General features: G+C 47.8%; 1 protein-coding gene across 1 annotated transcript in view; it reads right to left on the bottom strand.

Annotated features, from left to right (window-relative positions):
• The window catches only part of rxfp2a (relaxin family peptide receptor 2a), a 148,204-nt gene that overhangs the window by 28,921 nt on the left and 92,788 nt on the right, over window positions 1-26,495 (bottom strand). The window contains exons 11-15 of the mRNA XM_045717434.1: window positions 19,602-19,673; window positions 19,105-19,176; window positions 9,624-9,695; window positions 7,779-7,850; window positions 5,809-6,038 (exon numbers count right to left, since the gene is read on the bottom strand). Of these exons, the coding sequence (XP_045573390.1) occupies window positions 5,809-6,038; window positions 7,779-7,850; window positions 9,624-9,695; window positions 19,105-19,176; window positions 19,602-19,673 (518 nt within the window). The remainder of the gene's footprint in view (window positions 1-5,808; window positions 6,039-7,778; window positions 7,851-9,623; window positions 9,696-19,104; window positions 19,177-19,601; window positions 19,674-26,495) is intronic.

Below are 26,495 nucleotides of genomic sequence, written 5' to 3'. Positions count from 1 at the left end.
ACGTGTACGAAAAATTGTCCCAAGTGATGAAACGCACAACTGAATGATAGACTGAATCTAAAGGTTATAAAACAGAGGCTGCTGCATTCCTGTAGATTTTATTTTCAAATTAGGCTCCATTCAATGAGCAGACAGGCGGCTCCTCAGGGTCAATATTACGAGACCTAGAGAACAACATGTACTTGGTTTTATTAGCATTTAGCACTAGCCATTTAAAAAAAAAAATTGAGTCTAAACAATGCTCAAGGACATGTGCAAGGCCAGCTACTACCCTCTGTAGCAGGACCTCTATACTATCTACTACCCTCTGCAGCAGGACCTCTATACTACCTACTACCCTCTGTAGCAGGACCTCTATACTATCTACTACCATCTGTAGCAAGACCTCTATACTATCTACTACCCTCTGTAGCAGGACCTCTATACAATCTACTACCCTCTGCAGCAGGACCTCTATACTACCTACTACCCTCTGTAGCAGGACCTCTATACTATCTACTACCATCTGTAGCAAGACCTCTATACTATCTACTACCCTCTGTAGCAGGACCTCTATACAATCTACTACCCTCTGCAGCAGGACCTCTATACTATCTACTACCCTCTGTACTACCCTCTGTAGCAGGACCTCTATACTATCTACTACCCTCTGCAGCAGGACCTCTATACTATCTACTACCCTCTGCAGCAGGACCTCTATACTATCTACTACCCTCTGTACTACCCTCTGCAGCAGGACCTCTATACTATCTACTACCCTCTGCAGCAGGACCTCTATACTATCTACTACCCTCTGCAGCAGGACCTCTATATTATCTACTACCCTCTGCAGCAGGACCTCTATACTATCTACTACCCTCTGTAGCAGGACCTCTATACTATCTACTACCCTCTGTAGCATGACCTCTATACTATCTACTACCATCTGCAGCATGACCTCTATACTATCTACTACCCTCTGTACTACCATCTGTAGCAGGACCTCTATACTATCTACTACCCTCTGTAGCAGGACCTCTATACTATCTACTACCCTCTGCTGCAGGACCTCTATACTATCTACTACCCTCTGCAGCAGGACCTCTATACTATCTACTACCCTCTGTAGCAGGACCTCTATACTATCTACTACCCTCTGCAGCAGGACCTCTATACTATCTACTACCCTCTGTAGCAGGACCTCTATACTATCTACTACCCTCTGTAGCAGGACCTCTATACTATCTACTACCATCTGCAGCAGGACCTCTATACTATCTACTACCATCTGCAGCATGACCTCTATACTATCTACTACCCTCTGCTTCAGCAGGACCTCTATACTATCTACTACCCTCTGTATACCATCTGTAGCAGGACCTCTATACTATCTACTACCCTCTGCAGCAGGACCTCTATACTATCTACTACCCTCTGCAGCAGGACCTCTATACTATCTACTACCATCTGTACTACCATCTGTAGCAGGACCTCTATACTATCTACTACCCTCTGTAGCAGGACCTCTATACTATCTACTACCCTCTGCAGCAGGACCTCTATACTATCTACTACCCTCTGTAGTGCCTTGTGGTCAAATGTCGAGCAGGTGCCATACCAAGCAGTGATGCAACCTGTCAGGATGCACTCGATGGTGCAGCTGTACTACTTTTTGAGGATCTGAGGACCCATGCCAAATCTTTTCAGTCTCCTGAGGGGGATTAGGTTGATGAGGCATGGGTAGAGGAGAGGACAGAGGGGTGGAGGCATTGGGACAGGAATGATGGTCACCAAGTGGGAGAGCTAGGGAGGGAGAATAAAATGAGAGAAATTAGAAAGTTGAAGAGGGACTTAGAGAGGGTACTGGTAGAGACCTGGTAGAGACCTGGTAGAGACCTGGTAGGGACCTGGTAGAGACCTGGTAGGGACCTGGTAGAGACCTGGTAGAGACCTGGTAGGGACCTGGTAGGGACCTGGTAGGGACCTGGTAGAGACCTGGTAGAGACCTGGTAGAGACCTGGTAGGGACCTGGTAGAGACCTGGTAGGGACCTGGTAGGGACCTGGTAGAGACCTGGTAGAGACCTGGTAGAGACCTGGTAGGGACCTGGTAGGGACCTGGTAGGGACCTGGTAGAGACCTGGTAGAGACCTGGTAGAGACCTGGTAGGGACCTGGTAGGGACCTGGTAGAGACCTGGTAGAGACCTGGTAGAGACCTGGTAGGGACCTGGTAGGGACCTGGTAGAGACCTGGTAGAGACCTGGTAGAGACCTGGTAGAGACCTGGTAGGGACCTGGTAGGGACCTGGTAGAGACCTGGTAGAGACCTGGTAGAGACCTGGTAGGGACCTGGTAGAGACCTGGTAGAGACCTGGTAGGGACCTGGTAGAGACCTGGTAGGGACCTGGTAGAGACCTGGTAGGGACCTGGTAGAGACCTGGTAGAGACCTGGTAGAGACCTGGTAGGGACCTGGTAGAGACCTGGTAGAGACCTGGTAGAGACCTGGTAGGGACCTGGTAGGGACCTGGTAGAGACCTGGTAGAGACCTGGTAGAGACCTGGTAGAGACCTGGTAGAGACCTGGTAGAGACCTGGTAGAGACCTGGTAGAGACCTGGTAGGGACCTGGTAGAGACCTGGTAGAGACCTGGTAGAGACCTGGTAGAGACCTGGTAGGGACCTGGTAGAGACCTGGTAGAGACCTGGTAGAGACCTGGTAGGGACCTGGTAGAGACCTGGTAGAGACCTGGTAGAGACCTGGTAGGGACCTGGTAGAGACCTGGTAGAGACCTGGTAGAGACCTGGTAGAGACCTGGTAGAGACCTGGTAGAGACCTGGTAGGGACCTGGTAGGGACCTGGTAGAGACCTGGTAGAGACCTGGTAGGGACCTGGTAGAGACCTGGTAGAGACCTGGTAGAGACCTGGTAGAGACCTGGTAGGGACCTGGTAGGGACCTGGTAGAGACCTGGTAGAGACCTGGTAGGGACCTGGTAGAGACCTGGTAGAGACCTGGTAGAGACCTGGTAGAGACCTGGTAGGGACCTGGTAGGGACCTGGTAGAGACCTGGTAGAGACCTGGTAGAGACCTGGTAGAGACCTGGTAGAGACCTGGTAGAGACCTGGTAGAGACCTGGTAGGGACCTGGTAGAGACCTGGTAGAGACCTGGTAGAGACCTGGTAGAGACCTGGTAGGGACCTGGTAGAGACCTGGTAGAGACCTGGTAGAGACCTGGTAGGGACCTGGTAGAGACCTGGTAGAGACCTGGTAGAGACCTGGTAGGGACCTGGTAGAGACCTGGTAGAGACCTGGTAGAGACCTGGTAGAGACCTGGTAGAGACCTGGTAGGGACCTGGTAGAGACCTGGTAGGGACCTGGTAGGGACCTGGTAGAGACCTGGTAGAGAGACCTGGTAGAGACCTGGTAGAGACCTGGTAGAGACCTGGTAGAGGACCTGGTAGAGACCTGGTAGAGACCTGGTAGAGACCTGGTAGGGACCTGGTAGAGACCTGGTAGAGACCTGGTAGGGACCTGGTAGGGACCTGGTAGAGACCTGGTAGAGACCTGGTAGAGACCTGGTAGAGACCTGGTAGAGACCTGGTAGAGACCTGGTAGGGACCTGGTAGAGACCTGGTAGAGACCTGGTAGAGACCTGGTAGAGACCTGGTAGAGACCTGGTAGAGACCTGGTAGAGACCTGGTAGAGACCTGGTAGAGACCTGGTAGGGACCTGGTAGAGACCTGGTAGAGACCTGGTAGAGACCTGGTAGAGACCTGGTAGAGACCTGGTAGAGACCTGGTAGAGACCTGGTAGAGACCTGGTAGAGACCTGGTAGAGACCTGGTAGAGACCTGGTAGAGACCTGGTAGAGACCTGGTAGGGACCTGGTAGGGACCTGGTAGAGACCTGGTAGAGACCTGGTAGAGACCTGGTAGGGACCTGGTAGAGACCTGGTAGAGACCTGGTAGGGACCTGGTAGAGACCTGGTAGAGACCTGGTAGGGACCTGGTAGAGACCTGGTAGAGACCTGGTAGAGACCTGGTAGAGACCTGGTAGGGACCTGGTAGAGACCTGGTAGAGACCTGGTAGGGACCTGGTAGAGACCTGGTAGAGACCTGGTAGAGACCTGGTAGGGACCTGGTAGAGACCTGGTAGAGACCTGGTAGAGACCTGGTAGGGACCTGGTAGAGACCTGGTAGGGACCTGGTAGACCAGAGACCTGGTAGGGACCTGGTAGGGACCTGGTAGAGACCTGGTAGGGACCTGGTAGAGACCTGGTAGAGACCTGGTAGAGACCTGGTAGAGACCTGGTAGAGACCTGGTAGAGACCTGGTAGGGACCTGAGAGAGACCTGGTAGAGACCTGGTAGGGACCTGGTAGAGACCTGGTAGGGACCTGGTAGAGACCTGGTAGAGACCTGGTAGAGACCTGGTAGAGACCTGGTAGAGACCTGGTAGAGACCTGGTAGAGACCTGGTAGAGAGTGTACTGAGAGAGACCTGGTAGAGACCTGGTAGAGACCTGGTAGAGACCTGGTAGAGACCTGGTAGAGACCTGGTAGAGACCTGGTAGAGACCTGGTAGAGACCTGGTAGAGACCTGGTAGAGACCTGGTAGGGACCTGGTAGAGACCTGGTAGAGACCTGGTAGAGAGTGTACTGAGAGAGACCTGGTAGAGACCTGGTAGAGACCTGGTAGGGACCTGGTAGAGACCTGGTAGAGACCTGGTAGAGACCTGGTAGGGACCTGGTAGGGACCTGGTAGAGACCTGGTAGAGACCTGGTAGAGACCTGGTAGAGACCTGGTAGGGACCTGGTAGAGACCTGGTAGAGACCTGGTAGGGACCTGGTAGAGACCTGGTAGAGACCTGGTAGAGACCTGGTAGGGACCTGGTAGGGACCTGGTAGAGACCTGGTAGAGGACCTGGTAGAGACCTGGTAGAGACCTGGTAGAGACCTGGTAGGGACCTGGTAGAGACCTGGTAGAGACCTGGTAGAGACCTGGTAGGGACCTGGTAGAGACCTGGTAGAGACCTGGTAGAGACCTGGTAGAGACCTGGTAGAGACCTGGTAGGGACCTGGTAGAGACCTGGTAGAGACCTGGTAGAGACCTGGTAGGGACCTGGTAGGGACCTGGTAGAGACCTGGTAGAGACCTGGTAGAGACCTGGTAGGGACCTGGTAGGGACCTGGTAGAGACCTGGTAGAGACCTGGTAGAGACCTGGTAGAGACCTGGTAGAGACCTGGTAGAGACCTGGTAGAGACCTGGTAGAGACCTGGTAGAGACCTGGTAGAGACCTGGTAGAGACCTGGTAGAGACCTGGTAGAGACCTGGTAGGGACCTGGTAGAGACCTGGTAGAGACCTGGTAGGGACCTGGTAGAGACCTGGTAGAGAGCTGGTAGGGACCTGGTAGAGACCTGGTAGAGACCTGGTAGAGACCTGGTAGAGACCTGGTAGAGACCTGGTAGTGACCTGGTAGAGACCTGGTAGAGACCTGGTAGAGACCTGGTAGAGAAATCCAGAACTAGAACAAAAGCAGATAGTTGATTGTTGTGATAGAATAGGGAGAGAGAAAAGAGACAAAATAGGAGAGGAAGGTGGTATGAGAGATGAAGGGGTAATGAATGATAGATGAGTAACAGCAGTTTGTTGTGACAGCAGGTCCAGTGAGAGAGAGAGAGAGAGAACGAGAGAGATAGAAAGAGAGAGCGTGTGTGTGTGTGTGTGTGTGTGTGTGTGTGTGTGTGTGTGCGTGCGTGCGTGCGTGCGTGCGTGCGTGCGTGCGTGCGTGCGTGTGTGTGTGTGTGTATCTATAAAAAGTTCCTTTTAACTCACAACAGAGGACTTTGATACAGACAGCGTGCAGGTTGTTCTCCGCTCTGATCACAGATCTCATCCCGATGACAAAGAGGTTCCCAAAGCATGTGATGAAGGCCATGACCCACACGGAGACCCTGAGCACCACGTTGGCTAACAGGTCCTCGAAGGAAGAGATACCGTCTGTGTTGGGCTTACACGTTCTCACGTGGGGCGCATAGGAACAGTACTGGAAGGTCTTGAAGTAGCTACGGAGAGGAGAGGAAGGGGTGGGGGATAAGTGGAGAGGAGAGGAGAGGAGATAGGAGGAGAGGAGAGGACAGGACAGGTGAGGAGAGACTATTGCTTCTCTCACTCACTCTCTCTTTCCTTTTCTTTCCTCCGTGTGTTTTCAGTGTTTAATGAGTGACTGACCAGCAATATGGATAATGGAAACTGCAAAATGTGATATACAGGACATATAGTATAGAACATGAAAATAGTGCAAATAGTATAGAATGTGATGAACATATAGTATAGAATGTGATATACAGGACACATAGTATAGAATGTGATATACAGGACATATAGTATAGAATGTTATATACAGGATATATAGTATAGAATGTGATGAACAAATATTATAGAATGTTATATACAGGACATATAGTATAGAATGTGATATACAATACATATGATGTACAATGTTATATAGGACATATAGTATTGAAAGTGATGAATATATAGTATAGAATGTGATATACAGGACATATAGTATAGAATGTGATGAACTGATAGAATGTGATATTCAATGAAGTGATATACAATGAAGAAGTGCATTCATTAAAATCCAAAGATGATATACAATAAATATGATGTAGAATGTTATATAGGACATATAGTATTGAAAGTGATGAATATATAGTATAGAATGTGATATACAGGACATATAGTATAGAATGTGATGAACATCTAGTATAGAATGTGATATACAGGACATATAGTATAGAATGTGATGAACATCTAGTATAGAATGTGATATACAGGACATATAGGATAGAATGTGATATACAGGACATATAGTATAGAATGTGATATACAGGACATATAGTATAGAATGTGATATACAGGACATATAGTATAGAATGTGATAAACATATAGTATATAATGTGATATACAGGACATATAGTATAGAATGTGATATACAGGACACATAGTATAGAATGTGATATACAGGACATATAGTATAGAATGTGATATACAGGACATATAGTATAGAATGTGATATACAGGACACATAGTATAGAATGTGATATACAGGACATATAGTATACAATGTGATGAACATCTAGTTTAGAATGTGATATACAGGACATATAGTATAGAATGTGATGAACATATAGTATAGAATGTGATATACAGGACATATAGTATAGAATGTGATATACAGGACATATAGTATAGAATGTGATGAACATATAGTATAGAATGTGATATACAGGACATATAGTATAGAATGTGATATACAGGACACATAGTATAGAATGTGATGAACATATAGTATAGAATGTGATATACAGGACATATAGTATAGAATGTGATATACAGGACATATAGTATAGAATGTGATGAACATATAGTATAGAATGTGATATACAGGACATATAGTATAGAATGTGATATACAGGACACATAGTATAGAATGTGATGAACATATAGTATAGAATGTGATATACATATAGTATAGAATGTGATATACAGGACATATAGTATAGAATGTGATATACAGGACATATAGTATAGAATGTGATATACAGGACATATAGTATAGAATGTGATATACAGGACATATAGTATAGAATGTGATATACATATAGTATAGAATGTGATGAACATCTAGTATAGAATGTGATATACAGGACATATAGTATAGAATGTGATATACAGGACATATAGTATAGAATGTGATGAACATATAGCATAGTGTAGAATGTGAATGTGTACATACATGTGTGAGAGCTTTCCCATGGGTAGAAACATCTTCGTCTGGATGTTTGGAATCTCAATACCTTCCAGACCACTACAGACAAGACAACACTGTTTATTAAGTTGAGTTGATTAATTATCAGCATAGTCAACATTTATCTTCATGTAGTGTGCTGTAGTGGTATGTTCTGGTAGTGTATCGTACTGGTAGGTAATGGTAGGTACTTGTAGATACTGGTAGGTACTGGTAGTGTACTGTACTGGTAGGTAATCATAGTGTACTGTACTGGTAGATAATGGTAGTGTACTGATAGGTAATGGTAGTGTACAGTACTGGTAGGTAATGGTAGGTAATGGTAGGTACTTGTAGGTACTGGTAGGTACTGGTAGAGTACTGTACTGGTAGGTAATCATAGTGTACTGTACTGGTAGATAATGGTAGTGTACTGGTAGGTAATGGTAGTGTACAGTACTGGTAGGTAATGGTAGTGTACTGTACTGGTAGGTAATGTACTGGTAGGTAATGGTAGTGTACTGTACTGGTAGGTACTGGTAGTGTACAGTACTGGTAGGTAATGTACTGGTAGGTAATGTACTGGTAGGTAATGGTAGTGTACTGTACTGGTAGTGTACTGAACTGGTAGGTAATGTACTGGTAGGTAATGGTAGTGTTCTGTACTGGTAGGTAATGGTAGTGTACTGTACTGGTGGTGTACTGTACTGGTAGGTAATGTACTGGTAGGTAATGGTAATGCACTGTACTGGTAGGTAATGGTAGTGTACTGTGCTGGTAGGTAATGGTAGTGTACTGTACTGGTAGTGTACTGTACTGGTAGGTAATGTACTGGTAGGTGATGTACTGGTAGGTAAGGGTAGTGTACGGTACTGGCAGGTAATGTACTGGTAGGCAATTGTAGTGTACTGAACTGGTAGTGTACTGTACTGGTAGTGTACTGTACTGGTAGGTAATGTACTGGTAGGTAATGGTAATGTACTGGTAGGTAATGGTAGTGTACTGTACTGGCAGGTAATGTACTGGTAGGTAATGGTAGTGTACTGTACTTGTAGGTAATGGTAGTGTACTGTACTGGTAGGTAATGTACTGGTAGATAATGGTAGTGTACTGTACTGGCAGGTAATGTACTGGTAGGTAATGGTAGTGTACTGTGCTGGTAGGTAATGGTAGTGTACTGTACTGGTAGTGTATGGTACTGGTAGGCAATGGTAGTGTTCTGTACTGGTAGGTGATGGTAGTGTACTGTACTGGTAGGTAATGTACTGGTAGGTAATGTACTGGTAGGTAACGGTAATGTACTGTACTGGTAGGTAATGGTAGTGTACTGTGCTGGTAGGTAATGGTAGTGTACTGTACTGGTAGTGTTCTGTACTGGTAGGTAATGTACTGGTAGGTAATGGTAGTGTACTGTACTGGTAGGTAATGGTAGTGTACTGTACTGTACTGTACTGGTAGGTAATGGTAGTGTACGGTACTGGTAGGTACTGGTAGGTAATGGTAGTGTATGGTACTGGTAGGTAATGTACTGGTAGGTAATGGTAGTGTACTGTAGTGGTAGGTAACGGTAGTGTCCGGTATTGGGGGGTAATGTACTGGTAGGGAATGGTAGTGTACGGTACTTGTAGATAATGGTAGTGTACTGTACTGGTAGGTAATGTACTGGTAGATAATGGTAGTGTACTGTACTGGTAGGTAATGGTAGTGTTCTGTGCTGGTAGGTAATGGTAGGTAAATGTAGTGTACTGTACTGGTAGGTAATGTACTGGTAGGTACTGGTTGTGTACGGTACTGGAAGGTACAGGTAATGTACTGTGCTGGTAGGCTAGGCTATGCAGTATGTGGTCTACTCACAGGGACTGGAGCTGGGTCAGGTCATCAAAGTGACCCGGGTGGATGTGGAACAAAGGATTATGGGATATGTTCCTGTCACAACAGGTAAAAAACAAGTAAACAAGTGATTCTGTCTGACAGGCAGACAGACCTGTATGGTTTTCCCTGGCTGTGAGGATGAAACTAACTGGCTATTGTTATCTCAGCAGAGGAGAAGGCTCCACAGTCATGTATCCTGTGACTAACAGTTTTTAACTGTCAACATCTTCTCCTCTGCTGAGTTTTTAACTGGTACTAGAACAACATTCGTCACTTTTTAAGCCCTGTTTGTCAGGTGTAATGCCATGTTGCAGGGCTAGTGGAGAAAATATTGCCAGGGATAGTGGAGGAGATGTTGCCAGGGCTAGTGGAGGAGATGTTGCCAGGGATAGTGGAGAAGATGTTGCCAGGGCTAGTGGAGGAGATGTTGCCAGGGCTAGTGGAGAAGATGTTGCCAGGTTGGCGGAGAAGATGTTGCCAGTTATGGTGGAGAAGAAATTGCCAGGGAAAGTGGAGGAGATATTGCTAGGGCTAGTGGAGTAGATGTTGCCAGGGTTAGTGGAGAAGATGTTGCTAGGGTAAGTGGAGAAGCTGTTGCCAGGGCAGGTGGAGAAGATGTTGCAGGGCTAATGGAGAAGATGTTGCCAGGGCTAGTGGAGAAGATGTTGCCAGGGAAAGTGGAGAACATGTTGCCAGAGATAGTGGAGAAGATGTTGCAGGGCTCGTGGAGAAGTTGTTGCAGGGCTAGTGGAGAAGTTGTTGCAGGGCTAGTGGAGAAGATGTTGCCAGGGCTCGTGGAGAAGATGTTGAAGGGCTAGTGGAGAAGATGTTGCAGGGGTAATGGAGAAGATGTTGCCAGTATTAATGGAGAAGATGTTGCAGGGCTAGTGGAGAAGATGTTGCAAGGGCTAGTGGAGAAGATGTTGCAGGGCTAGTGGAGAAGATATTACCAGTTATGGTGGAGAAGATTTTGCAGGGCTAGTGGAGAAGATGTTGCCAAGGCTAGTGGAGAGAATGTTGCCAGGGATAGTGGAGAAGATGTTGCCAGGGCTAGTGGAGAACATGTTGCCAGGGATAGTGGAGGAGATGTTGCAGGGATAGTGGAGAAGATGTTGCCAGAGCTAGTGGAGAAGATGTTGCAAGGGCTAGTGGAGAAGATGTTGCAGGGCTAGTGGAGAAGATGTTGCAGGGCTAGTGGAGAAGATGGTGCCAGGGATAGTGGAGAAGATGTTGAAGGGATAGTGGAGAAGATATTGCCAGTTATGGTGGAGAATATTTTGCAGGGCTAGTGGAGAAGATGTTGCAGGGCTAGTGGAGAAGATGTTGCAGGGCTAGTGGAGAAGATATTGCCAGTTATGGTGGAGAAGATGTTGCAAGTTATGGTGGAGAAGATGTTGCCAGGACTAGTGGAGAAGTTGTTGCAGGGCTAGTGGAGAAGATTTTGCCAGTTATGGTGGAGAAGATGTTGCAATTTATGTTGGAGAAGATGTTGCCAGGACTAGTGGAGAAGTTGTTGCCAAAGCTAGTGGAGAAGATGTTGCCAGGTTAATGGACAATATTTTGATAGGGATATTGGAGAAGATGCTGCCAGGTTGGTGGAGAATATATTTTCAGGGCTAGTGGAGAAGATGTTGCCAAGGCTAGTTGAGAAGATGTTGCAGGGCTAGTGGAGAAGATGTTGGCAGTTATGGTGGAGAAGATTTTGCAGGGCTAGTAGAGAAGATGTTGCCACGACTAGTGGAGAAGATGTTGCAGGGCTAGTGGAGAAAGATGTTGGCAGTTATGGTGGAGAAGATGTTGCAGGGCTAGTGGAGAAGATGTTGCCAGTTATGGTGGAGAAGATGTTGAAGGGCTAGTGGAGAAGTTGTTGCCAGGGCTAGTGGAGAAGATGTTGCCAGGTTAGTGGAGAAGATATTGCCAGTTATGGTGGAGAAGATTTTGCAGGGCTAGTGGAGAAGATGTTGCCAAGGATAGTGGAGAAGATGTTGCCAGTTATGGTGGAGAAGATGTTGCCAGGACTAGTGGAGAAGTTGTTGCCAAGGCTAGTGGAGAAGATGTTGCCAGGTTAGTGGACAAGATTTTGATAGGGATAGTGGAGAAGATGTTGATAGGGATATTGGAAAAGATGTTGCCAGGTTAGTGGAGAACATGTTGCCAGGTTGTTGGAAAATATATTTCCAGGGTTAGTGAAGAAGATATTTCCAAGGTTACTGGAGAAGCGGACATAAATAGTTCTGTATTATGTGACTCACAGCGTGAGGAAACTTTAAGCTCTTAAAAATGTTCAATTGAGGTATAAAGCAGCATATATTTTATTTCTTAAGTCCTATTTGTGAGATGTAATGCCATATACTATAGTACATCAGCAGTAATATACACTCTTAGAAATATAGTGCTATCTCAAAACATGAAGTTAAGCTTTATTTATACCGCACATTTCAGACATAAAAAGGGAAACATTTACTACACAACAAACATAAGAGAATGAAAAACTGAAGAATAACAATAAAAACATAACAACTAAAAAGCACCCAGAGGAAAAGCAAAGCTAAAAAATATGTTTTAAGATCTATTTTAAATATGTCCACAGTTTCAGCCCCCATCAGGTTCTCTGACAGCCTATTCCAGAAAATGGGGGCATAGTAACTAAAGGCTGTCTCTCCATGCCTCTTGGTCCCAGGCTGGGGGCATAGTAACTAAAGGCTGTCTCTCCATGCCTCTTGGTCCCAGGCTGGGGGTATAGTAACTAAAGGCTGTCTCTCCATGCATCTTGGTCCCAGGCTGGGGGTATAGTAACTAAAGGCTGTCTCTCCATGCCTCTTGGTCCCAGGCTGGGGGTATAGTAACTAAAGGCTGTCTCTCCATGCCTCTTGGTCCCAGGCTGGGGGTATAGTAACTAAAGGCTGTCTCTCCATGCCTCTTGGTCCCAGGCTGGGGGTATAGTAACTAAAGGCTGTCTCTCCATGCCTCTTGGTCCCAGGCTGGGGGTATAGTAACTAAAGGCTGTCTCTCCATGCCTCTTGGTCCCAGGCTGGGGGTATAGTAACTAAAGGCTGTCTCTCCATGCCTCTTGGTCCCAGGCTGGTGGTATAGTAACTAAAGGCTGTCTCTCCATGCCTCTTGGTCCCAGGCTGGTGGTATAGTAACTAAAGGCTGTCTCTCCATGCCTCTTGGTCCCAGGCTGGGGGTATAGTAACTAAAGGCTGTCTCTCCATGCCTCTTGGTCCCAGGCTGGGGGTATAGTAACTAAAGGCTGTCTCTCCATGCCTCTTGGTCCCAGGCTGGTGGTATAGTAACTAAAGGCTGTCTCTCCATGCCTCTTGGTCCCAGGCTGGGGGTATAGTAACTAAAGGCTGTCTCTCCATGCCTCTTGGTCCCAGGCTGGGGGTATAGTAACTAAAGGCTGTCTCTCCATGCCTCTTGGTCCCAGGCTGGGGGTATAGTAACTAAAGGCTGTCTCTCCATGCCTCTTGGTCCCAGGCTGGGGGTATAGTAACTAAAGGCTGTCTCTCCATGCCTCTTGGTCCCAGGCTGGGGGCATAGTAACTAAAGGCTGTCTCTCCATGCCTCTTGGTCCCAGGCTGGGGTATAGTAACTAAAGGCTGTCTCTCCATGCCTCTTGGTCCCAGGCTGGGGGTATAGTAACTAAAGGCTGTCTCTCCATGCCTCTTGGTCCCAGGCTGGGGGTATAGTAACTAAAGGCTGTCTCTCCATGCCTCTTGGTCCCAGCCTGGGGGTAGAGTAACTAAAGGCTGTCTCTCCATGCCTCTTGGTCCCAGGCTGGGGGTATAGTAACTAAAGGCTGTCTCTCCATGCCTCTTGGTCCCAGGCTGGGGGTATAGTAACTAAAGGCTGTCTCTCCATGCCTCTTGGTCCCAGGCTGGGGGTATAGTAACTAAAGGCTGTCTCTCCATGCCTCTTGGTCCCAGGCTGGGGGCATAGTAACTAAAGGCTGTCTCTCCATGCCTCTTGGTCCCAGGCTGGTGGTATAGTAACTAAAGGCTGTCTCTCCATGCCTCTTGGTCCCAGGCTGGGGGCATAGTAACTAAAGGCTGTCTCTCCATGCCTCTTGGTCCCAGGCTGGGGGTATAGTAACTAAAGGCTGTCTCTCCATGCCTCTTGGTCCCAGGCTGGGGGTATAGTAACTAAAGGCTGTCTCTCCATGCCTCTTGGTCCCAGGCTGGGGGTATAGTAACTAAAGGCTGTCTCTCCATGCCTCTTGGTCCCAGGCTGGTGGTATAGTAACTAAATGCTGTCTCTCCATGCCTCTTGGTCCCAGGCTGGGGGTATAGTAACTAAAGGCTGTCTCTCCATGCCTCTTGGTCCCAGGCTGGTGGTATAGTAACTAAAGGCTGTCTCTCCATGCCTCTTGGTCCTGGGCTTTAGGATAGTTATAAGGCCAGAGAACATTAGGGACCTACTGGGTACATAACTTAAAAGCATGTCTGATATGTATTGGGGTGAACAATGATGGATTGATAAAAAAAAAAAACTCTCAACCGGTTAAATAGGTCTTTATCCTATTTAGAACTGGACCAGAGAGGCCAACCCACCTCTCCAGTCTGTCCAGAAGGACATCATGGTCAACAGTGTTGAAGGCAGCAATTAAATCAAAGAATACAAGGACAGAGAGCTGTTTGGCATCTGTGTTCGCTCTAAGATCATGTACCACTTTACCTAATCCCGTCTCTGTGCTGTGGTGAGCACTTAAAACATTATTTATCTGTTTGAAAACCAATTTCTCCAGAATTTTCCTTAAGAGTTGAAGTTTGGAGATTGGCCAAAAATTGTTAAGTGCTGAAGAATGTAGATTACTTTTCTTCAGAAGGGGTTTCATTATAACAGTTTTTAGTGCATTGGGGAAAGTGTCTGTGAACAGGAAGTGATTAACACAATAGCTTGCACTTCTTCGGATATGCAATTAAAAACTGTTTTGAAGAAGGTGGTTGAGAGAAGGCAGGTAGAAGGTGATATCACTTTCCTTGGCATGTCTGTGTCAACCAGGGAAAATATATCCATAGTGCCTTTGCGTGGTAGGCTAGGGTACTGTCAGGTCTGCTCCCGCTCCCCATCTCTGGCACTCGAGGTCGGCAGGCTGCTCATCATTACGCACACCTGTCACCATCGTCACGCGCACCAGCGCTTCATCGGACTCACCTGGACTCCATCACGTCATTGATTGCCTCCCCTAAATCTGTCACTTCCTCAGTTTCATTTCCGTAACTGCATTAAGTCCTCACCCTGTACTTGCTTCCCGTCTCCCAGCGTCTGTAGTTACGGAACCGTTACAGAATGCAGGTGTCGCTGCCGAAGCAACCGGGGATGCCTCAGCTGGCTAACAAGCCTTGGTTGGCTCGCCCTGCTCCCACGCCACGCCTAGTCCGGCTCGCCAGGCTCCCACGCCTCGGCCTGCTCACCAGGCTCCCACGCCACGCCTCGGCCGGCTCACCAGGCTCCCACGCCTCGGCCGGCTCGCCAGGCTCCCACGCCACGCCTAGTCCGGCTCGCCAGGCTCCCACGCCTCGGGCTGCTCACCAGGCTCCCACGCCACGCCTCGGCCGGCTCACCAGGCTCCCACGCCTCGGCCGGCTCGCCAGGCTCCCACGCCACGCCTAGTCCGGCTCACCAGGCTCCCACGCCTCGGCCTGCTCACCAGGCTCCCACGCCACGCCTAGTCCGGCTCACCAGGCTCCCACGCCACGCCTCGGCCTGCTCACCAGGCTCCCACGCCACGCCTAGTCCGGCTCACCAGGCTCCCACGCCTCGCCCTGCTCACCAGGCTCCCACGCCACGCCTAGTCCGGCTCACCAGGCTCCCACGCCACGCCTAGTCCGGCTCGGCCGGCTCCCACGCCTCGCCCTGCTCACCAGGCTCCCACGCCACGCCTAGTCCGGCTCACCAGGCTCCCACGCCACGCCTAGTCCGGCTCGGCCGGCTCCCACGCCTCGCCTCGGCCGGCTCGCCAGGCTCCCACGCCACGCCTAGTCCGGCTCGCCAGGCTCCCACGCCTCGGCCTGCTCACCAGGCTCCCACGCCTCGGCCTGCTCACCAGGCTCCCACGCCACGCCTCGGCCGGCTCACCAGGCTCCCACGCCACGCCTAGTCCGGCTCGGCCGGCTCCCACGCCACGCCTCGGCCTGCTCGGCCGGCTCCCACGCCTCGCCCTGCTCACCAGGCTCCCACGCCACGCCTAGTCCGGCTCACCAGGCTCCCACGCCACGCCTAGTCCGGCTCACCAGGCTCCCACGCCACGCCTAGTCCGGCTCGGCCGGCTCCCACGCCACGCCTCGGCCGGCTCGCCAGGCTCCCACGCCTCGGCCGGCTCGCCAGGCTCCCACGCCACGCCTAGAAAGTGTGTGCCGTCAGGCCTGCAGGGAAGCTAAAGTCATCCCGCTACCCAAGAAAAGTAAAGCCCCGTTTACAGGCTCAAGTAGCCGACCAATCCGCCTGTTACCAACCCTTAGTAAACTTCCGTAAAATATTGTGTTTTACCAGATACAATGCTATTTCACAGTAACAAACAAACTCTCAGCGCGCATCTAGAAAAGGAAATTCAACAAGCACAGCACTTAGACACATATGACTGATGATTGGCTGAGAGAAATTGATTATAAAATTATTGTGGGGGCTGTCTTGCTAGACTTCAGTGCAGCTTTTGACATTATTGATCATAGCCTGCTGCTGGAAAAACGTACGTGTTATGTCTTTACACCCCCTGCTATAATATGGATAAAGGGTTACTTGTCTAACAGAAGACAGAGGGTGTTCTTTAATGGAAGAATCTCAAACATAATCCAGGTAGAAGCAAGAATTCCCCAGCGTAGCTTTTCAGGCCCCTTGCTTTGTTCAATCTTTACTAACGACATGCCACTGAGTAAAGCCAGTGTGTCTACGTATGCGGATGACTCAACACTATACACATCAGTGACTGAAATGACTGCAACGCAGCTGTAGTTAGTTTCGAAATGGGTAGCAAGGAATTAGTTAGTCCTAAATATTTACAAAACTAAAAGCATTGTATTTGGGTTAAATCATTCACTAAACCCTAAACCTCAACTTCATCTCATAATGAATAATGTTGAAATTGAGCAAGTTGAGGTGACTAAACTGCTTGGAGTTATCCTGGATTGTAAACTACCCTGTTCTGAGCCAATTGCAATTTCCCTAAGTCCCTCTTTGTGGCACCTGACCACACTACTGAACAGTAGTCCAGGTGAGACAAAACCAAGGCCTGTAGGACCTGACTTGTTGATAGTGTTGTTAAGAAGGCAGAGCAGTGCTTTATTATGGACAGACTTCTCCCCATCTTAACTACTGTTGTATCAATATGTTTTGACCATGACAGCACGGCTGGCCCTTAAAAGTCATGGAGAGTTAGCATGCATGTCAATTTCTCATGGATCAAAGTGGAAGAGAGATTGACTTACTCATCACTTGTTTTTGTAAGAGCTGAAGGTACCGAGCTGTCTGTATAAAATACTAGCACACAGCTCAGACACCCATGCATACTCCACAAGTCATGCCACCTGAGGTCTCTTCACAATCCCCAAGTCCAGAACAGAGTATGGGAGGCACACTGTCACGTCCTGACCAGTATAGGTGTTATTTGTTTTGTAGGTTGGTCAGGACGTGGCAGAGGGTATTTGTTTTATGTGGTTCGGGGGTTATGTGTATTGTAGAGGGGTGTTTTATTTATGTATTCCGGGGTTTTGGTGTATGTTCTGGGTTTTGTATTCTAGGTTTGTTTTCTAGTTTGTTTATTTCTGTGTGGTCTGTATGGCTCCCGATCAGGAACAGCTGTACGTCGTTGTTCCTGATTGGGAGTCATATATTAGTTGCGTGTTTTCACCTGGGGATTTGTGGGTAGTTTATTTTGCACTGCTTGTTATTATAGCCTGTAAAACTGTTCCTGTCGTTTCTTTGTTTATTGTTTTTCCGTGTTCACATTTTAATAAATAATAATGATGAGCACGCAACCCGCTGCGCCTTGGTCCTCTCTCTCTCCTACGACAGCCGTTACACACACAGTACTACACAGAACTCTATTCAACATCAGGTAATTGATGTAAGCAGTAGAATCAGATTTAAAAAGCAAGTAAAAATACATCTTATGGAACAGCGCGGACTGTGAAGTAACACAAACATAGGCACAGACGGTTGCCTTGGCAACAACTAATGGGGATCCATAACAAATACAAATACAAGAGGCTCTCTGTTTGGATGTGTCCTATTTAAACCTTAATAGGAGACATGGCATCAATGGTTGCCCTTCATTTACTGTTAAAGTTATCAACTAAATCATCACAAGGGGAAGGCAGAATAGGTGACGCAGTATTGTTCAGACACTCAATAAAATCTCTATCAACTTCAGAGGTAAGATAGCGTTTCTTAATAATAATGAGTTCAGTATTACCCTGTTCTGTGGGCATCAAGGTAGTATAAATCCCCAGTGGTGATCAGATAAAGCAACATCAACAATAGAGGATATGTCAATAGAAAATCCCTTGGTAATAACCAGGTCCAGAGTATGGCTGTGGTTAAAGATGGGCCTAGTAGACCCTTTTCCAGTCAAGTATGGCTGTGGTTAGGATGGCCCAGTAGAAAGCCCCTTGGTAATAACCAGGTCCAAGTATGGCTGTGGTTATGGGTGGGCCCAGTAGAAAGCCCCTTGGTAATAACCAGGTCCAGAGTATGGCTGTGGTTATGGGTGGGCCCAGTAGAAAGCCCCTTGGTAATAACCAGGTCCAGAGTATGGCTGTGGTTATGGGTGGGCCCAGTAGAAAGCCCCTTGGTAATAACCAGGTCCAGAGTATGGCTGTGGTTAAGGATTGGCCCAGTAGAAAGCCCCTTGGTAATTACCAGGTCCAGAGTATGGCTGTGGTTAAAGATGGGCCCAGTAGAAAGCCCCTTGGTATTAACCAGGACCAGAGTATGGCTGTGGTTGTGGGTGGGCCCAGTAGAAAGCCCCTTGGTAATAACCAGGTCCAGAGTATGGCTGTGGTTATGGGTGGGCCCAGTAGAAAGCCCCTTGGTAATAACCAGGTCCAGAGTATGGCTGTGGTTATGGGTGGGCCCAGTAGAAAGCCCCTTGGTAATAACCAGGTCCAGAGTATGGCTGTGGTTATGGGTGGGCCCAGTAGAAAGCCCCTTGGTAATAACCAGGTCCTGAGTATGGCTGTGGTTGTGGGTGGGCGCAGGATAGCGGGATAGCCTAGTGGTTAGAGTGTTCGACTAGTAACTGAAAGGTTGCAAGTTCGAATCCCCGAGCTGACAAGGTACAAATCTGTTGTTCTGCCCCTGAACAAGGCAGTTAACCCACTGTTCCTAGGCCGTCATTGAAAATAAGAATTTGTTCTGACTTGCCTAGTTAAATAAAGGTAAAAAATTAAATATAGTGCACTAGTTTTGACCAGAGACCAACGGGAATAGTGTGCCATTTTGGAACACAGTTTTTGTGACTCACAGTTTGACGAGGGACTTTAAGCTCTTAAAGGTGTTGTTGGGGAGCTCCTTAATCCGGTTGTTAGAGAGGTCTCTAAAAAAACAGGCAGAGTAAAGAAGAGAGCCACGGGAGAGAGAGAAGGAGGGGGGCGAGAGAGAGAGAAGAGAGAAGAGAAAAACAGATTTAAAATAAACGAAAGGTGAAATTGGATGAAATAGCAGAAATCCCCATACACTTCTCCCTCCTTGCAGCGTTTTACTATTTAATTAAAATAGTACACGTTTCAAGCTACTGAGTTTCATCCATTGGGAATGTATCCTTTTTTTCTCAGTTTATAACAGAATGACATGTCAGTGTATCAGAGCTGCATCCCAAATGAGCCCTTTTCCGTATATAGTGCACTATATTTTACCAAGGCCCATAGAGCTCTGTTCAACAGTAACACACTATAAAGAGAACAGGCGGCCATTTGGGACGGAAACCCAGAATGTCTGAATGAGGGAATGATTTCTACTCACAGTTCTTCCAGCAACACCAGAGTCTGAAAAGAGTGTACAGGAAGAGTATGAATCCTGTTGTTCATCAGGAGGCTAACGGGGAGAGAGAATTACTATAGTTTAATGGTTTCCACTACTTATTTATCCACACACACACACACACACACACACACACACACACACACACACACACACACACACACACACACACACACACACACACACACACACACACACACACACACACACACCTCAGTGAGTGAATGTCGGAGTCACAACCACCAAATGAAAAACTTCCAGACAGTCCCACAGGCACAGAGAGGCAGAAACTCTACTACTTACACCTCCCCCATATCTTACCACCCCTCCCCACACATCTTACTACACCTCCCCCACACATCTTACCAAACCTCCCCCCCACATCTTACCACAACTCCCCCCCCACATCTTACCACACCTCCCCCATATCTTACTACACCTCCCCCATATCTTACCACACCTCCCCCACATCTTACCAAACCTCCCCCACATCTTACCACACCTCCCCCATATCTTACTACACCTCCCCATATCTTACCACACCTCCCCACATCTTACCACACCTCCCCCCACATCTTACCACACCTCCCCATATCTTACCACACCTCCCCCACATCTTACCACACCTCCCCACATCTTACCACACCTCACCCCACATCTTACCACATCTCCCCACATCTTACTACACCTCCCCACATCTTACTACACCTCCCCACATCTTACCACACCTCCCCCCACATCTTACCACATCTCCCCCCACATCTTACCACACCTCCCCATATCTTACCACACCTCCCCCCACATCTTACCACACCTCCCCCCACATCTTACCACACCTCCCCCCACATCTTACCACATCTCCCCCACATCTTACCACACCTCCCCCCACATCTTACCACACCTCCCCCCACATCTTACCACACCTCCCCCACATCTTACCACACCTCCCCATATCTTACCACACCTCCCCCATCTTACCACACCTCCCCCATATCTTACCACACCTCCCCACATCTTACCACATCTCCCCCACATCTTACCACACCTCCCCACATCTTACTACACCTCCCCACATCTTACCACACCCCCCCACATCTTATCACACCCTCCCCCACATCTTACCACACCTTCCCCCCACATCTTACCACCCCCCATCTTACCACACCTCCCCCCACATCTTACCACACCTCCCCCCACATCTTACCACACCTCCCCCAATCTTACCACATCTCCCCACATCTTACCAAACCTCCCCATATCTTACCACACCTCCCCCACATCTTACCAAACCTCCCCCACATCTTACCACACCTCCTCCCAATCTTACCACACCTCCCCCACATCTTACCACACCTCCCCACACCTCCCCATATCTTACCACATCTCCCCATCCTACCACATCTCCCCCATATCTTACCACACCTCCCCACATCCTACCACACCTCCCCCAATCTTACTACACCTCCCCCCACATCTTACCACACCTCCCCCTCATCTTACCACACCTCCCCACATCTTACCACCCCCATCTTACCACACCTCCCCACATCTTACCACACCTCCCCCACATCTTACCACACCTCCCCCCACATCTTACCACACCTCCCCACATCTTACCACCCCCCACATCTTACCAAACCTCCCCCATATCTTACCAAACCTCCCCCATATCTTACCACACCTCCCCCATATCTTACCACACCTCCCCCCAATCTTACCAAACCTCCCCACATCTTACCACATCTCCCCCCATCTTACCACACCTCCCCTCACATCTTGATTTTTTTGTCATTTCCGGTCACAGCTTGTAGACTTGTTTACGTGCTGCTGTGCGTTTTGTGGCCAACCTTACTTTGCTACTTTACGGTTTCTACTTTTTAATGACCGTTTATACTTTTTTAGTTTTTCCATCCCTCAACTTTTTTCATTCAACTTTTTCACCCCAGACTCTTTATCTGGACGTGGTTCGTCAGGACCTCCACCAGCCGAAGCTAAGTAGTAACATTAACATGATGCCTTCTAATTGCAGTCGCTGTACTCATAATATACTGGAGAACGATCGCCTTACGGCGAGGATAGCCGTGCTGGAAGCCCAACTTCAGACGCAGTCGTTAGGGAAGGGCAATTTAAGTGTAGGAAAGGATGAAACAGCGTCTGTGCCACCAGTACGTACAGATAGTAGTATAAATCCCCTCGCACGGTCCCCGCAGCCGGACAACTTTCTCATGGCTTCTGGAAGGAAATGCTGTAGGAAAGGTCAACCGATGATGCTCATTCAGCCGACAGAAACTTTCAACCGGTTCTCCCCATTAAGCAGCGAGTCGGAGTCAGAGGCCGAGCCTTCTCTGGTCTCTACTCCTCCCGTTACGGGGTCTGAGACGTCGAAGCCTCCCACCATTAGCTCTGACAAATTGAAAACCCTAGTCATTGGCGACTCCATTACCCGCAGTATTAGACTTAAAACGAATCATCCAGCGACCATACACTGTTTACCGGGGGCAGGGCTACCGACGTTAAGGCTAATCTGAAGATGGTGCTGGCTAAGGCTAAAACTGGTGAGTGTAGAGAGTATAGGGATATTGTTATCCACGTCGGCACCAACGATGTTAGGATGAAACAGTCAGAGGTCACCAAGCGCAACATAGCATTCAGCGTGTAAATCAGCTAGAAAGATGTGTCGGCATCGAGTAATTGTTTCTGGCCCCCTCCCAGTTAGGGGGAGTGATGAGCTCTACCGCAGAGTCTCACAACTCAATCGCTGGTTGAAAACTGTTTTCTGCCGCTCCCAAAAGATAGAATTTGTAGATAATTGGCCCTCTTTCTGGGACTCACCCATAAACAAGGCCAAGCTTGGCCTTGTGAGGAGTGACGGACTCCATCCTAGCTGGAGGGGTGCTCTCATCTTATCTACGAACATAGACAGGGCTCTAACTCCTCTAGCTCCACAATGAAATAGGGTGCAGGCCAGGCAGAAGGCTGTTAGCCAGCCTGCCAGCTTAGCGGAGTCTGCCACTAGCACAGTCAGTGTAGTCAGCTCAGCTATGCCCATTGAGACCCTGTCTGTGCCTCGATCTAGGTTGGGAAAAACTAAACATGGCGGTGTTCGCCTTAGCAATCTCACTGGAATAAAGACCTCCTCCATTCCTGCCATTATTGAAAGAGATTGTGATGCCTCACATCTCAAAATGGGGCTACTTAATGATACATCCCTCACTTTGTCACGAATTCCGCTGAAGTCGGCTCCTCTCCTTGTTCGGGCGACGTTCGGCCGTCGACGTCACCAGCTTTCTAGCCATCGCCGCTCCATTTTTTAATTGTTCCATTTGTTTTGTCTTGTTCCCTGCACACCTGGTTTACATTCCCCAATCACACTACAGGTATTTATTCCTCTGTTCCCCTCCATGTCTTTGTGTGAAATTGTTTCGTGTTACATGTTTGAGGTTACGCGCCAGGCTGGTGTTAATGATCCGTCTTATTGCACGAAGTATATTTATTTGATATCATTAGCTTTTGTGATTGTGTTTTGCGCTCTGCACTTTTGCTATTGTGGCTGGAGGTTTTGACGCAGTTGCGTCCGTCTGCTGTTTTCTCCTGCCTCAATAAAGTGTGCGCCTGGTCACAACTCTCTGCTCTCCTGCACCTGACTTCGCTACCAGTACACACCACCTTGACACACTCCCAAGGCAGTTATAGTCACTATACAAACACACCTCGCCCACATACACTATATACACAAAAGTATGTGGACACCCATTCAAATTAGTGGATTTCGGCTATTTCAGTCACACACGTTGCTGACAGGTGTATAAAATCGAGCACACAGCCATGCAATCTCCATAGACAAACACGTGGCAGTAAAATGGCCTGTACTGAAGAGCTCAGGGACTTTCAATGTGGCACCGTCGTATGATGACATCACGTTTGTCAAATTTCGGCCCTGCTAGAGCTTCTCCGGTTATTGTGAAGTGGAAACGTCTACGAGCAACAAAGGCTCAGCCTCGAAGTGGTAGAACACGCAAGCTCACAGAACGGAACCGACGAGTGCTGTAGCAAGTATCGCTGACACATCGTCTGTCCTCGGTTGCAACACTCACTACCAAGTTCCAAACTGTTCGTCAGGAGCTTTATGAAATGGGTTTCCATGGCCGAGCTGCTGCACACAAGTCGAAGATCACCATCTGCAATGCCAAGCGTTGGCTGGAGTGGTGTAAAACTCGACGTCATTGGACTCTGGAGCAGTGGAAACGTGTTCTCTGGAGTGATAAATCATGCTACACCAACAGATGCCAGGAGAACGCTGCCTGCCCTAATGCATAGTGCCAACTGTAAAGTTTGGTGGAGGAGGAATAATGGTCTGGGGCTGTTTGTCATGGTTTGGGGTAGGCCCCTTAGTTCCAGTGAAGGGAAATCTTAACGCTACAGCATACAATGACATTCTAGATGATTCTGTGCTTCCAACTTTGTGGCAACAGTTTGGGTAAGGCCCTATCCTGTTTCAGCACAACAGTCGCCCTGTGCACAAAGGTTCATACAGAAATGGTTTGTTGAGATCTTTGTGAAAGAACTTGACTGGCCTGCACAGAGCCCTGACCTCAAGCCCATCGAACACCTTTGGGAGTGATGACCAACTCAATATTAATCCCCGATATTAGTGCCATGATTTTGGAATGAGATATTTGACGAGCAGGTGTCCACATACTTTTGGTCATGTTGTGTATGTATATCAATGAATTGGTGAGGACTCTAGAACAGTCTGCAGCACCTGACCTCAACCTAGTAATCTCTGAAATAAAATGTTTACTGTTTTCTGATGATCTGGTGCTTCTGTCCCCAACCAAGTAGGGCATACTAGATAATAGTAATAGCACCTAGATAATTTACACAGATTCTATCAGACTTGGGCCCTGACAGTGAAATTAGTAAGGCAAAAATAATGGTGTTCTTCCCAAAAAAGGTCCAGTTGCCAGGACAACAAATTCAAATTCCATCTAGAAACTGTTGCCCTGGAGCACACAAAAAATTATATGTACCTCGGCCTAAACATCAGCGCCAAAGGTAACTTCCAAAAAGCTGTGAACGATCTGAGAGACAAGGCAAGAAGGGCCTTCTATGCCATCAAAAGGGCAGGTAAAAATTTCACATCCCAATTCGGATCTTGCTAAAATACTTGAATCAGTTATAGAACCCATTGCCCTTTATGGTTGTGAGATCTGGGGTCCGCTCACCAACCAAGAATTCACAAAATGGGACAAACACCAAATTTAGACTGCGTGCAGAAATCTGCAAAAATATCCTGTGTACAACTTAAAACACCAAATAATCTATGCATAACTGAATTAGAACGATTCCCACTAATTATCCAAATCCAGAAAAGAGCAATTCTTTAACCACCTAAAAATAAGATTCTCAAACCTTACATAACAAAGCCCACACTACAGAGAGATTCCCCATGAGAAGAGTCCCCTCTGCCAGCTGGTAAGAGGACTCAGCAACACAAACAGACCCCACAGAGCCCCAGGACAGCAACACAAACAGACCCCACAGAGCCCCAGGACAGCAACACAATTAGACCCCACAGAGCCCCAGGACAGCAACACTATTTGACCCCACAGAGCCCCAGGAAAGCAACACAAACAGACCCCACAGAGCCACAGGACAGCAACACTATTAGACCCCACAGAGTCCCAGGACAGCAACACAATTAGACCCAACCAAATCATGAGAAAACAAAAAGATAATTACTTGACATATTGGAAAGAAATAACAAAAAAAACAGAGCAAACTAGAATGCTATTTGTCCCTAAACAGAGAGTACACAGTGGCAGAATACCTGACCAGTGTGACTGACCCCAAATTAAGGAAAGCTTTGACTATGTACAGACTCAGTGAGCATAGCATTGCCATCATGAAAAAACACTATTGGCAGACCTAGCTCTCAAGAGAAGACAGGCTTTGTGCCCAAGCACTTCCTGTCCTCCTGCCAAATATATGACCATATTAGAGACACAGTAGTTCCCTCAGATTACGCAGATACACAAAGAATTTGAAAACAAACCCAATGTTGATTAACTCCCATATCCACTGGGTGTAATCGTAAAAGCCTTGGTTTCATGCATGTTAACATCAGAAGCCTCCTCCCTAAGTTTGCTTTATTAACTGCTTTAGCACACTCTGCCAACCCGGATGTCCTAGACGTGTCTTAATCCTGGTTTAGGAAGGCCACCAAAAATTCAGAAATGTCCATCCCCAACTACAACATTTTCCGTCAAGATTGAACTGCTAAAGGGGGCGGAGTTGCAATCTACCCCAGAGATAGCCTGCAGAGTTCTGTCATACTATCCAGGTCTGTACCCAAACAGTTCGAGCTTCTACTTTTAAAAATCCATCTCTCCAGAAATAAGTCTCTCACTGTTGCCACTTGTTATAGACCCCCCTCAGCTCCCAGCTGTGCCCTGGACACCATATGTGAATTGATTGTCCCCATCTATCTTCAGAGTTCGTACTGTTAGGTGACCTAAACTGGGATATGCTTAACACCCCGGCCGTCCTACAATCTAAGCTAGATGCCCTCAATCTTACACAAATTATCAAGGAACCTACCAGGTACAACCCTAAATCTGTAAACATGTGCACCCTCACAGATATCATCCTGACCAACTTGCCCTCTAAATACACCTCTGCTGTTTTCAACCAGGATCAACCAGCAATCACCACCTCATTGCCTACGTCCGTTATGGGTCCACGGTCAAAAGACCACCCCTCATCCCTGTCAAACGCTCCCTAAAACACTTCTGCGAGCAGGCCTTTCTAATCGAACTGGCCCGGGTATCCTGGAAGGATATTGACCTCATCCTGTCAGTAGAGGATTCCTGGTTG

Source organism: Salmo salar, chromosome ssa04 (genome assembly GCF_905237065.1).
Source record: "Salmo salar chromosome ssa04, Ssal_v3.1, whole genome shotgun sequence".
Taxonomy (NCBI): Eukaryota; Metazoa; Chordata; class Actinopteri; order Salmoniformes; family Salmonidae; genus Salmo; species Salmo salar.
Note: the sequence above shows the minus strand (reverse complement) of the source record. Positions and strands in the feature narration are given on the sequence as shown.